A 14,943-nucleotide genomic window follows, 5' to 3' on the forward strand; every position below is an offset into this window, starting at 1 on the left:
AAAATGAACTGCAAAATATCTGATACAAATGTATAGATGCAACATTATTATAAGTAAGGGTTTTATCTGTATGTGGACACTCACTCCAAGTACTGCTGATTCCAGCACCTTGACTGCCAAACCAGTGAGGCAAGTGGTCCCCTCTATTTAAATATTTTTACTCTAAGAGGTATAGACTATCTCAAAACTAATCCTTCCAGCCGCACTAAGCCCTGGGGTTTACTCAGCCTCTAACATAAATAGTACCAGGAATTAATTAAATAATTTTCCTGGGGAGTAAAGCGCGGCCGGCGCGTAGGGCTGACAACCTTACCGCCATATTTGAGCCGATTGTCTAGACAATGTGGGACCCTCAACTTCTCACAACCCTATGGGTCTTCATGGCCTGGTATGGGGATAGCTTTATTTTTTTTTAAGTAAACAGAGGTGTCGATGATAGTGGTGATTCATATTTTGATTTTATAATTATGACACCATTCATTGTGATATGGGGTTACCAGCATTTTGCAGGAACATCCTGACTACTCCCACACTGAAGATGGAGACAGTATTTTCTACTGAAAATTGGTAGCCACATACCATACTACAGGGTTCATAACTAAGAAGACTATCATATGAAGAAGTTGAGGTGCTACTGATCTGTCTAAGAGAGCAGAAAGGGATGAAGAAGTGGAGGTATCATAGGTATGGGAATGGAGAGAGAAGGAGAAACTGAGGTGGAATGGCAAGGAAAATAATAGGGTAGAGGAGGAAATAGTTAAGCAAGCAAAAATCACAGTAAAGACATAAGCTGTGCACGAATCGAAACAGAAAACAGCAAGATCTAACAAGAAATTGTTAGATTATTACTGATCTTTCATTCCAAAGGTAAATTATTTTTCTAGATATACATTTTTAACAATTCAAATATTTGGTTTGATACACCTGTGTACTAATACTGGGAAAAACTAATTTCCGAATATTTCTCTAATATATATGAATTACAAAGATATTTAATTTGCACATATATTAAGTCTAAAATAATCTATTACAAAAGACTTCCTCTACTTATGAGTCACTTTGGCAGCACCATACTTTCAAAATACTTTGTAATAGCTTTCCCTCACATTTACTCTAACCATTTAGATCTGTAGGAGGCTCAACCACATTCAAACAGAGCTGGAGTCTGGAGCCATCTGGACCAACACATGACAATGCTGCTCCAGCCGCTGAACTGCAGCTACAAGACAAGCATTCTCAACATATAAATCTTTCACCAGAATGTCAGTTCTTGCTAGACGATCCACCTGGAAGCAATAAAACATATACAAATATAAGAGAAGGTTTTCTCCTTTAATTCAGCTACCGAAAGAGAGAGAGAGAGAGAAACTGGATTGTGTTATAATCACAAAGAAACCAAAGTACTTCACTGCAACATGGTCACATCACCAGTAGTACAGACAGATGGAGGCAGACAGCGTCTGTCTGTCTGTCTCTGTCTGTGAGTGAGAGTGAGAGGGGGTGGGGGAAGCACATATATATCTGTGCATTCACGCGTGTAATTTCAAAAGTCACTGAACAGGGTTGTTCAGAGATAACGTTCTAGACTTGTATTTGAGAGACTGTGGTTTCATGTCCCAGCAGGGACAATGGCTATCCTGACTTAAGGTTTCTGAGGGTTTCTCAGTCCCTTCAGGCGGAAGTCAGAGTAATATCACAATCCAAATCCTTTCTAGTTCATATTCATCAGTCATCCTACAATCATAATATAAAAGAATTTCAGGACTACATTAAACAATGACTGGAAAAAATCTGACTCAGCATTAGAACCGGAAGAGGGTAACATTTTTCTGTTAATTACAATTTTAAGACAATGGGTTTGTCACATATTTGGGTACAGGTAAAAGGTAGGCTTTTACCTGAGGATGGAGACAAAAGCCAGTCTTCAAAATGTCGTTTTTAAATAATAATAATAATAATAATAATAATAATAAACACATGATGATGGATAAGTTCATCTGTTAGGAAAGAGACATAATGCACTATCTGTGAGATATTCTGTTAGACTGCTACAACTTAAAGCATATGAGCAGTAGCAACACCATTTACATTTGCAAAAGTGAGAATTTATGAACTACAATATCACAGTTATGAGACTTACTTGCTCCTTGCACACTGATGTCTGCTTATTCAGTTTCTCCTGGGTTATTTGTAATGCTGTCTGCAAAGATGCAACCTTTTCTTTGTGTTCCTGCAGTGAACCTATAAAAATGAACACAGCACTCAGTTATTTTGTAGATACAGTTTTTTTTCCTTGGCACTACAGCCCCAGTGGGCCTAGGCCTACCTCCATGAACTTCTCCGTTCACTTCGGTTTTTCTAGATCTTACACATATGGTAGGACTCCTTGGGTGAGTGATCAGCTCGTCGCAAGGCCTCTACCTGTAGACAAACACAGAAAAACGCACACAAACATCCATGCCCTGAGTGGGATTCAAACCAACGATCTCGACTTCCGAGCGAGCCTTAGACCGCTTGGCTACCGTGACTGGCATGCAGATACAGTTAGGTAACAGAATTTTTAAAAGTATATTATAATATTTCAGTAGTTCTCAACCTCTTCTGATTCAGAGTCCAGTAATATAGCACTCGGATTTCCAAGTACTGGTCCCATATCTGTTTTGCACTGTGCAATTAAAAGAAAAGTCTATAATTAATTATTAACAGAACATTTAAATACGTTTATGTGATATAATAATTATGATTTTATTGGTATTAAAATGAAGGAGATGGCATAATCATTCAGTTTATCATTCATGATTAAATATTATGCATGAGGACATATGAAACAGTATTTGAAAATGTGTACCAGAGCAGGCAGTTTCCACTTGCACTCCATAAAGCACCTACCTGTTTCAGACCATTATCAATAGGAACTGTATCATATAATGTTTACTTTTGTGGACATTACTATAGGTTTCATTTAAACACATTTTAGTTACAGCAACGTAACTAGTTTCATGGGTTTTCTAAGTTCAATAACAATGTTGTATGGTACTTCTCTATTAAATCATAGGCTTTCTACATTGATGATCCCCAATAATTTCATCAGTGTATGGTGATGCAATTGCTAACACACAGAGATGCATTTAATATGGAATTTATAGGTACTTTTATAATCTACCACCGAAAACATGTCATGCACCTACTTCCAGTGGTTCATTAACACTTGTCATCAAACTGAAAGACACATGCAGATTTCACATAGCTACCATGTTGTTTGGCTTTCCCTTTTTATAAAAAATAAATTGAAAAAAGGTGGATATGTTTGAAGCTGTATTAACACAGAAAAATGTGACCACTTACGCTTCAGGATGATTTCACTCTGCTGCTGCTGCTGTTTAAGAGCAACCTCCAGATGATGACACTGCTGTTCTTGCTGCCGGAGTCGAGCATTCAGAGCTTGCAGAATATTGAGGTCAATTCGACATGCCTGGCCACGAACCTTGGCACCAGATGCCCAGTGTGGCTGTAAAACATATTAATTCCACAAAAGAAGGTTGAAAACTATATATTTATGAGAAATACAACAATGTAGTTATCAATCCTGAAGATAGTGGTAGAATATAGTTCTGAAATGTTGGCAACACTGTCCATATTCACATGGTGCACAGACTCAAGAGCAGAACAAAAACCCGCAATATTAGTAAGCCTCAATCTATGTTCTTTGCTTAATGTGAGATACCACGTTTCACACCAATACAAAACAACAGGCAAAGTTATAGTTTTGTGTATTTCAATCTTAGTCTTTCTAGGCGGGTGGAAAAACAAAAGATTCTGAACTGAATGGCAGCAAGCATTCATTGAATTTAATCTGCTCTGAATTTCTTAGAGAATTGAAATCTTAATTTGTGTTACACACAAATATTTGAGCTTACCACAATTTTGGAAGGATTCTGTACATATTAATATTTTTAATTTTTCATTCATGAAATTTGCTCATGGGCCATTGCCCTATTCACTAATAAATTCAAAGTACATAAAAGAGTTTTGAGAATTTCATTTCTCAGATGGGAATCAAAAGAAATAAGAGTTCACTACATGTCAACTACTTCATACCAATGACCATCTATGACCTACCCTATATAATTGTTTGGCTGCTCTGGTAAGAGAGATGGACAATCCTTGCATCAATTCAGGCCACACAGGCTTGTACTGGCAGCAGACTTGACAAATCAAGATTCTATATCCATACAATTTCTCTTCCACATCATCCCAGTATATTATTTAGCAGCTACCAGGAAATGAGTTTATGCATCATGCATGGCTTCAATTTCAGGAGTCCTGTGGCAGTTCGTGCTGATATTTCTGAACTCCCTGTCTCCTGTGCAAGGTGTCTAAGTGATTTTCCAGGACAGAGTTCAAGTTTTGCACCAGCATCATCAAATTTCTCTTCAGTGGGCACCCAGCATTTAGATTTGGTTCTCCTTCAGTCCCATAACAACACTGTATGTCTGAATGTATTTACAGCTGCAAGAACTGTAGCATCCTGCAATTTAAGGCAGAATCTCCTCCTTACATTTCTTAACAAAACTACTTTTTACATGGGTACTGCACATGAACACTCATTATCCTAATGTGTATTTTACACATGGCATTTTAATACAAGAAGTAACAGCAGGAGTTCCAGATGGTGGTCAGGTGGCACATAATGCATAAGTTTACTTCACAGAAGTGGTTCAATCACTTATTGGGGTGATACTGAAGAGAAAGTCTAATGTGAATTTGACATTAGTTTGTTCACATTGTAATCAGAATGAACATGTGTAGCCTAAACTGATGCAATGATTGCCTGTCTCTCCTGTCTAAATGACCAGCTATTTCCACATAGCTCTCAAACAACTGCACCGTATCATGGCAAGAGAACTGCACCGTCATATTCACACTTACAGGGATTCCAGCACCGCCATTTTGGAAGTAGGATTTTCCGGTTTGCATTTCCAAAACATCCTGTACTAATACTTCTTTCTGGTGGCGAAGTACATGGCATTCCTCATCCAACTGCTGCTTAATATTATGAAGATGAATCAGTTCAGTCCGCAGATCTGCATTATCAGGAAATGTACTTGGCCCACTCTGTGGAGAAGTTGATCTACTGCCAGCCAAAGGTCTGGACCTGATACTACTGTAACCGTTCACTGGGCCAGCAACCTTGCTGAGTCTCTGCGACTCCTAAATACAGAAACAAAACACAAATGTTCATTCCTGCTTACAAATTTCTCATTCCATAATAGATTAAGTGTCTTTCCTTGCCATGTACAGGGATAAGGGAAGATGAAGTTGCTCCTGTGCTTCATTAATTAAGCAATATTCCAGGAAAAGAGTATCCATTGGATAGGAGACTGGGTGGGCCGCAGAGCTGACTGGGACACTTTGGAGTGGAGAAAAATCTTGCCTTTGCCAGGAATTGAACCCTGTTGTCCAGCCTATAGCCTGCAGCTAAACTGGCAGAGCTACCAAGTACAGAAACACTTTATTCATATTCATATTCATATTTATTTCAAGTTCAGTTGATCCATACATGAGTTGAAAGTACAAACTGTTGGATATAGAACGTGTCACAAAGTAAATACTAGTCTAAGTTCCCAATCATTGGAACAGAGTCAAAATACCCGATAAGAACGATATATGATACAGTACACACATTATTAAAATTTCATTTAAATACAATAAGATAAAACCATAAATTAAAAGTACCAGTAACATATGTATTCAACAATGACTTTAACATGAAGTATAAAAAAAACAAAAAACTAATTACCCTGAGGAAAGTGTCACAACCATCACTTAAAAGCTACAGTATACCAAAGAAACAACCTATGACCACACTTCACATCCAACAAATTGGTTATACCAACCACTGGTCTATACAATACATTCCCAGAATCATGATGCATAACAATAGTACTGTAAACCGTCCTACATGTACCAGCCCCACCAATCAGCCCACAATGCATACAACAAAATGTAATAAGACATCCCACTTCCTAGTATGCCTTCTATACAGGACTTCAATATGCAAAGGGGTGAAAATCACCCCATTCACCCATCAAATAACTCCTGTTGCAAGAGTTCAATGATTAAACGCGTAGATTTTAGTTCCTCAGATACCTCTTTGAGTCTATTTTCTAGCTCAATACACTGTACACAGGTGACTTCACTACACTTTGACTCTCCTTTTTGGTTTTTACGATAAGATAGTGCATGTACCGTAACCTCCGCCATGTTGACTGTGTACATACTTTAGTTACATACATTAAAAAAAGACATTAGATGCCCACTGAGAAACAATGAAGATTGTTTCCTAGGGTGTGATGCTATGTAGTCTGGTACAGCATTACTGAATGCTGCTTCCATCTTTAGGGTGGAATATGATTCTATCCTCAATATGGAGGCAGTATATTCCTCCAAAACATAGATTACAATCTACCAGGCTATACAATGTCATAACCTGTAAGAGGGTACTGACAAGAGGGGCACAACTTCTAGTCGCTTCAAGTACTCAGACTACTAATGGAACCACTGTGCATCACAGAAGATTAATCTTCATATTAGAAACTGCCCTGTTGATGAGAATCTAGTCAGATACCAGTGTGGAGAATTTCATTGTAAAGATATTAAAAATGATTACTGAAAAAACAAAATGTTCATCGTGCCCTCCAAGTCAACTACAAACAAGTAACTGAAAGTAGCATACTTCTTAAGCAAGATAATGACCTCCGCTAATTTCCACATTTGCCTAAAGCAATACCTACTGTCTTTATGTTAATTTTAAATCCAAAATGTGATTTAATTATTATGAGGAAAATGAGCCTCCCAATTATCAGAAAATGCTTTTTGTAGATGGCTGAGTACTTGCACTTAAGTCTGAAGAAGGCCTACAATGCTCAGGGCACAGTTTAAACAGTACCTTCAGAATACGGTTATTATTCATATCTATGGGTACACTGATGACTTGCCCTACAATATCACATCCTCCCATCTGATGTCTCAGCCTTCTGGTTTGCATAAATGCAAGCTTTGGGGCCACAAGCCTTTCACTTATACAATCCAATGGCACGTTCTTGATGTTACAGTTGGCAAAGTGATATTAATGATCTGTATCATCGTTTTGGTTGTTATAGGAAAATAATATTGTGGCATGTAGACAAGTGGCTAGACAATGCCTGCAACACACATGCGGCCAACAGTAAAGGAACAGTGTTTTCTTCGTCCATGGATGGACCATTGCTACGCAAGGTACGTGCTGTGTCATCACAGGGCGTGCACTGCATAGAGACGTTTCGTCCGCAAACAAAGAAAACACTTTTCCTGTACTGTTGGCCATGTATGTGTTGCAGGCATTGTCTAGCAATGGGTCTACATGCCATAATATAACAAAATTAAGGTTATGGAAATTTAGGAGACAGACCCAATAAGATTCAAAACATCTGACAAAAAATAAATAATGATGGAACTATATGTTAAATTTGAGCCATTGTCGTTGTCGCTGCCATAGCCACTACCGCCTCCCCCCCCATCATCATCATCCTTTCAGGTGTTAGGCCTGTTGATTCTTGTTATGGACATAACATTAGTCTCATATATTACCTATCAAAAATGGTCTAAAAAGGAGATGTTTTATTGCCACTGCTTTAGAATATGCTATTGGGAATGTCCTGGAAAACCAGGTGGAACTGTAATCAAATGGGGCACATTAGCTGCTGGTATATACTGATGATGTAAATCTATTGGGAGATAACAGATACCATAAAGAAAAACAGAGAAACTTTAATTGATGCAATTAAAGAGGTTGGTCTAGAAGTAAATGTGAATAGAGTGTTCTGATATCACAACATGCCCAGTAAGGAACTTGTTGTAACATGTTACTATAGCTGAGTACAGCTATAGAGTTTGGCATTAAACTGAGGAGCCAAATATATTCTATTCTGAAGAATTATAAAAGAAAGTTATGATCTTTTTTGGTATGTAAGAACAGGTGGGCCATGTGGTCAATAAGACTCAATGTGAACAACTTCATTTAAAACAACTTACTCTCTCGTACTGGATTGCTTTCCTTGCACCATCCAATTCCACAACAAACTTGCGATCACTCTCCCAACTTCCATTCTCCAAATCAGAAACTTGCACAGCCACATTCAGCTTGTCTGGGCAGAAATAAGAAGCTTTGAAATCAAGTAATCTGCATGACCACATCATAAGAAGACACATATTTAAAAATTCATATACTTTGCACTGAAACAAATGAAGCAAATTCCTAGAAACTGGAATTAAAATGAATGACTGTAGGAGATTTCAATGCCAAAGTAGGCAGGAAAGACATTTTCAAACCAACAACTGGGAATGAAAGTTTGCATGAAATTAGTAATGATAATGGAGTTAGAGCAGTAAACTCTGTCACATCTAAAAATCTGACTGTCAAAAGTACAATGTTCCTACATCATAACAATCATAAATTTACTTGGACATTTCCTGACAGAAATACTCACCATCAAATTTTGTAGACAGGAGATGGCATTCAAGTATACTTGATGCTGGATCATTCAGGGCAGCAGACTGTGATACTGACCACTATCTGGTGGTGGCAAGACTTAGGGAGAGACTGACAGTGAGTAAACAAACAATGCACAGAGTTCATTTGGAGAGGTTGAATCTCAAGAAATTAAACGAGGTAGATGGTACAGGGCTGTATGGTGTTGAAATCTCAAATAGGTTTGCAGCTTTGGAAAACTTAGACACTGAGGTGGATGTTAATAAAGCTTGAGATACTATTAGAGGGAATATCAAAATTTCTGTCAAAGAGAGTCTAGGTTATTACGAACTGAAGAAGCATAAGCCATGGTTCCATAAAGGATGCTCAAAATTATTAGATCAAAGGAAACTAGCCAAACTGCAGTGGCTACAGGATCCAAGTGAAATAAATGGGGATAATATGAAAAATATAAGATGTGAAGCCATGAGGCATTTCAGGAATAAAAAGAAAGAATACCTGAAAGACAAAATTAATGAGCTTGCAAAGAACAGTAAGAACAAGTACATTAAAGACCTGTATAGAGGAATAAATAAATTTAAGAGGAGTTGCCAACCTAGAAGTGGAGCCAGGATAATGTAGTCAATATAACGAAAGGTTATGGACTGGATGACCAAGGGGTCAGAGTTTGAGTCCTGGTAGGGTCAAGAATTTTCTCTTCTCCACATTGTCCAGACCGGCTTTGGGGTCCACCAAACCTCCTATCCAAATGATACCGAGGTCTCTTTGCCCGGGGGTAAAGCGGCTGGGGTGTGAAGCTGACCACTCATCTCCAGCTGGTGACGAGATCAACAAAATGTGGAACTATACATCCACCCCCCCCCCCATACACCTTCATGGTGTAGTGCTTAATTAGTTAACCACAGGGACTGTTTTCAGCTTACCAACCTAGAAGTAACTTAGTGAAGGACGAGAATGGTGATCTGCTTGCAGATTCCCACAACATTTTGAATAGAAGGAAAAACTACTCATCTCACTTACTGAATGTACATAGGGTCAGTGATGTGAGGCAGACAGAATTACACATAGCTGAGCTATTAGTACCCGATCCTGGCTCTTTTGAGGTTGAAATTGCCATTGCAAAATTGAAAAAGTATAAATCACCAGGTAGTCATCAAATTCCAGCAGAACTTATTCAAGCAGGAGGTGAAATATTATGTTCTAAGATTCATATGCTAATTAATTCTATTTAGAATAAGGAAAAATTGCCTGATCAGTGGAAGGAGTCTATTATTGTACCAGTTCATAAGAAGGGTGATAAAACTGACTGTAGTAATTATCATGGGATATCACTGCTATCAACTTCACACAAAATTTTATCCAATATTCTTCTCTCAAGGTAAAGTCCATATATAAATGAAAGAAGAAGAAGACTGAAGTGGGACTGCAATATTAAGACAGATCTTAGAGAGATATGATGGGGTGGTATGGACGGGATTGAGCTCGCTCAGGACAGGGACACAGTGTCTGTACAGGTAACTGTTCTCCATTATTACCTGTGTGCTTATTTTGTTGCTCCATGGCCTTCAGTAGTCCTCTGAGTTGAGATAATTCCTCCTCCTTCCCTGCTTGCTCCAGCTCAACCTTCTGCTTGAATTCTTCAAACTCTTCTTCCAAATCTGTGAACTGGAAATAAGCAATTCTCATGTGTTCATCTATGTAACCACAAAAGAAAATGATCAGAGCAAAGACAATGTACATACTTTCTCACACATGATTGACTTTCATTATGTTACTTGGGGAATGAAATCAATTTCTTTTCAGCAGACCATCATAGGTTACTGCATACTGAACAAGAGGCAACGTGCATATCCATCCCTATATACATACACACATCACTCCACAAAGCCATTTTGTTATTCATCAGTGCTGAAAACATGCAAATCTGTCAGTATAACTCAAATTGATTCTTTCAACATGAGAGTACCTCCTCCTGTACGCTACATTTTCATATGCAGGTGTGCTGAATCTTCAGATCATTCTTCTTCCCCACTACCGCTACACCTTCTCATACTACATATATGAGAAGGTAAAAGCCAGACCACACTACACCACCCATCCACATTTCTTAATGTATTTAACATATTTCCTTATTTTTAAAGGTTAGAAATCCTTGAATGGGAGGCTGATTGTGAATCATGTGGAGGGAAGTGACTATGTCTTCGATTAAGGTACTATCACTATTAATGATGTTATATTTTAGCGTCCTGTTGCACTGATTTATGTCCATGATTTATTCTGACCATCTTACAGTGCATACATTTATTCACTTTACTCTTGTCTCTTGCACTACATGTTTCGGCACTAAAGTGCCATCTTCAGGTGCTTTTCGATGTATGTCGAACTACTGCATTGCATGCCCTGTTGTCTTTATACTAAAATAACTAAAATATATATTCGTCATATATATTGCTAAATTTTAAATATTAAAAATGTTTAAAATAAATAAATAAAAGATAATTGACCTCTGGGCTGAGAGTTGGGCCTAATAATTCACAAATATGAAGCAGAAATACCAAAAACTCAATGTCATACTTGGTAATCCATCAATGTGATTATTCTATTTACCTTATTTTGAAAATATAAATGGAGGCTTATAAGGTCACTTTGTTGTCTCTGTACACCCCTCTATATTGCTAGGCAACAGCTCAGTAAACACGTTCCTGGGCTGCTGATAATTTCAAAATAAGGAAAGTAGGCTAAAATTAAAAGGAGCCTTACGAGATCACCTTGCTGTCTGCATCTCTGTGTCCCCCAATCTAACAAGTTTTGAATGCTTGCTTGAAATGAGCAGGCCTTAGGAGGAAGTGGTTGAAGAACAGTGATACACCTGTATGGTACTCAGGATGGGCAGCCTTAAAGAGGGATCAATATTACATGACATCAGAAAGCCAAAATAGTGGAGACAGACTAGATGGTCGTTGCTAGGTGATGGCTCAGTAAACAAGTTCCTGTGACAATGAATACATATGAAACAACAGATGAGCTGTTGGACGGAGTGTTTTCTATGTGGTCCATGTCATATCAAATACTAAATATATAGCAAAGAGAAAGTAGGTAATTAGTTCTTCCTAAAACTTTTTGTTCCTAGGTTATGAAGATATAGAAAAGAATTGAGGAGCATGATGAGCTTTACAGTCCAGTGATCCTTCTCCTCAGGAAAACGCAACTCTCAGTACCTACCTAATAGGAGGCTGGGGTGATCCAGAGCTAATCAAGATACAATACCATGATTTAAACTCAGTTACTAGACCACTTAAGCCATCTATTTTTTTTCCTGTGGCGCTACAGCCCCAATTTGGGCCTAGGCCTACCTCCATGAAACTCTCCGTTTCACTTCGGTTTACTAGATCTTACACATACGGTAGGACCCCTTGGGCGAGTGATCAGCTTGTCGCAAGGCCTCTACCTGTAGACAAACACAGAAAAACGCACACAAACATCCATGCCTTGAGTGGGATTCGAACCCACGATCCCGGCTTCCGAGCGAGCGAAGACAGTGCATGCCTTAGACCGCTCGGCTACCGTGACCGGCTAAGCCATCTATTACATCTCCAGTACATCACAGATGGTACTCTAAGTTACTGTCAGCTCTCTGAAGGAAATCTGATAGTTGCAGCATAAATACATTAATCTCAATCAGTCAGAGGCAAGATTTCAATCCAAAACAAATCAGGGAGCAGATCTATCTGTGTACAAACTGAGGCACTCTGCTAAATTTTAGACTGTAGAAAATAATACAGATTGGTTCTCACTCATTTCTGTTAGAGGCTGAGTCGACCCAGGGCCATAGTGCAGCTGGAAGGGTCAGGTCAATTGATAAATGCAATGACCTCATCAGAAATCAAACATGCAACCTTCTGGCTTGTAGCATAATGCCTCAACCAACTATGCTACTGCACGCCCCATATCTTTCAACAGCTAATGTAAAAATAGTTTCAATATAAAATTTTAAAACATGGATGGATCTTCATTCAGTATGTGCCTTAGAATGCATTTCCTTTCTACATGACTCCATATGGCAGCTATTGCATTGCAAGCCACATAACTGATAAGAAAGCAGTGAACCACACCATATGTTCTCAGCATAGTTTGAAAACCATGATAAGCTACAGGTGCTCGCTGTTTGCCACCATTTTACCACTGAAAGAAATGGAACTAGCCTCAGGGATATGATCATTCCAGAATTACCTCGCAAGAGGCTTAGACTGTAGCTGTACATTGTTTCCACATGTTCTCTCACACAGTAACTGACCCACAGTACTACAAAAACTTTCTCAGTTTCAGCTAAGTTACTGAAAGCAGAAGCACAACCAATTTTTTTGCATGATGCCCCCTGTACAACGGCTGAAGTACCATTACATATCTCTCCTCTGGCAGCTTTTGCTACTATACAAAAATCTGTAAAAAATTTTGTGAGACACACAAAATGCAGAAGCAGGAAGCTAGCCACAGAAGCTTGACACACAGTGCATTCACACAAGTGAAACCATATACACAGCTAACTTACCTCTTCTCGGAATTGCTTTCAAGGAGAATGAAAAAAGAAAGAAGAACAGTTTTATTTGTATGACAGTGACCATGTAATCTTACATATTATAAGCTACTAAAATATACTGCAGTTGCAAAACAGACTATATTACAAATAATAAACAGTGACTAAAATAAGCATTTTGGAAGATCTTAATGTGACCCAGTATTTTCAATATCAATAAAGTGTATCTAATTAGATTAACATCTACAAATGTATGGTATGCATGTATGCTGATGAATCTCTCAAGGAAAACAAACAAGCAGCTAGGTGGTGCAATGTACCTTTGCTTTCATTTTACACAGTAGTTAGATGAGTTACAGCAAAGTCTGATCATCAAGTTGAAGCAGTATGTACTGTTGTCAATGCTTATTTTATAAGACAATGTTCAAAATAAGAATTTTACTGATCCAAACATAAGTAGCAAATAATCCCTGCGGCTATAAAAAACGTGGAAATGTTGCAACTTTGAGAAAGGTATCATATTTTAAAGGATGCCTCATTAAATACAGTGCATTAGCAATAAGAAAAACCATCATATACAGCACATATGTTTTTTGATGCATTCTTTGTGATTTCACATACCTTTATCGCTATGAATACCCTCTAGCAGGAAATTTAAAATTGATATTCTTTTCATATTGTCATGCCTTAAGTGACGTGGTATGTGGTTTGGATTGGTATTTGGATTTACTGGATGCTTACCAGCCATAACTACACGTAATCATAACATTTCGTAGATCTACACAGTCTACAATTCACTACAGCACAAACAAAGTATTCTCAGTTTGCTGCATCTTCACCAGTTTATGCTCGGCAACGTCTCCCCACATTGTAGGCTTCTTATTCTCTTTGAGAAAAAGATGGGTTTGTCTCTTATGAATATGCTTGGCCTTTTGTCAAGTGTATATTTTGCACTTATAGCGCGTTACTGAAAATTTTTCCTTTTGCACCATACACAAGCCCTCTGTCAGCACAGGTTTTGCACAGCCGATCATGCCTGTCTTAGTATCTTATGCTACAATGGCAGCTTAGTCGCTTGAAACATTATGAGCGTGCTCACCGCCAAGTTTAGCCCCTTATATTTTCAACTGCTTCTCTGTTTCGGTTCCTGATAATATGGCCTTCAGGTGGACCACAAAGAAAACACTGTCTCCAACAATTCTCATATTGTTCCACGTTTCTTTTCAAAAAATTCCTTCTCTGTTGCATTAGTCTCTGTTGCCATGGAAACGTATTTACTTAACGTATTACTTAACAGTGGATGTCTTTTCATCATTCACTATTCTGGCATTCAGCTGTCATGTCACAATATCAATATAATAATCTCACTGATTTATATCTTATATAACATATTTGTCTGAAATATGTCAAACTACTATACTTCAGTGACCTTCTTGATACATCTTCTGACTGCTACATAATGCCACCATTCATACATTATGTTATACATATTTTTTGCATGAATGTTGTATAAGATGGAATTATATTAACTTGAATTATATTTTGAATACAATTTACTTACATGAGTATTATCAAACCCAACTACTACTTAAATATATAATTATGTATAAGAGAAAAAAATGATATCAACAGATGGCTCCATTATGCAGTAGGCACAAATGTACTGATGTGAAACTATTCACCTTGACTGGAGCTAGAAATCATTTTCCTCTGAATTTTGTTAAGTGTTCACTATAGTGGAAAACTTTTAAAATAATTTTTGCAGAGTTTATTGAGTATTGTATTTCAGGTTAAGTATATATTTTTGAAATGATGAGCCATTCTGAGAAAAACAATAAGTTCAAATAAAAGATCATATTTCACAACATTCATTTTGTGC

At 37.8% G+C, this 14,943-nt stretch overlaps 1 protein-coding gene across 1 annotated transcript in view; it reads right to left on the minus strand.

The window, feature by feature from the left end:
- Positions 1-347: 347 nt before the first annotated feature.
- Positions 348-14,943, minus strand: part of LOC111871346 (myosin heavy chain, non-muscle) — a 58,024-nt gene continuing 43,428 nt past the window's right edge. The window contains exons 18-24 of the mRNA XM_023864378.2: positions 13,080-13,094; positions 10,066-10,195; positions 8,074-8,186; positions 4,930-5,211; positions 3,346-3,508; positions 2,141-2,241; positions 348-1,286 (exon numbers count right to left, since the gene is read on the minus strand). Coding sequence (XP_023720146.1) covers positions 1,149-1,286; positions 2,141-2,241; positions 3,346-3,508; positions 4,930-5,211; positions 8,074-8,186; positions 10,066-10,195; positions 13,080-13,094 — 942 coding nt within the window. The 3' untranslated portion in view covers positions 348-1,148. The remainder of the gene's footprint in view (positions 1,287-2,140; positions 2,242-3,345; positions 3,509-4,929; positions 5,212-8,073; positions 8,187-10,065; positions 10,196-13,079; positions 13,095-14,943) is intronic.

This window comes from Cryptotermes secundus, unplaced genomic scaffold, assembly GCF_002891405.2.
Source record: "Cryptotermes secundus unplaced genomic scaffold, Csec_1.0 scaffold1, whole genome shotgun sequence".
NCBI classification, from domain to species: Eukaryota; Metazoa; Arthropoda; class Insecta; order Blattodea; family Kalotermitidae; genus Cryptotermes; species Cryptotermes secundus.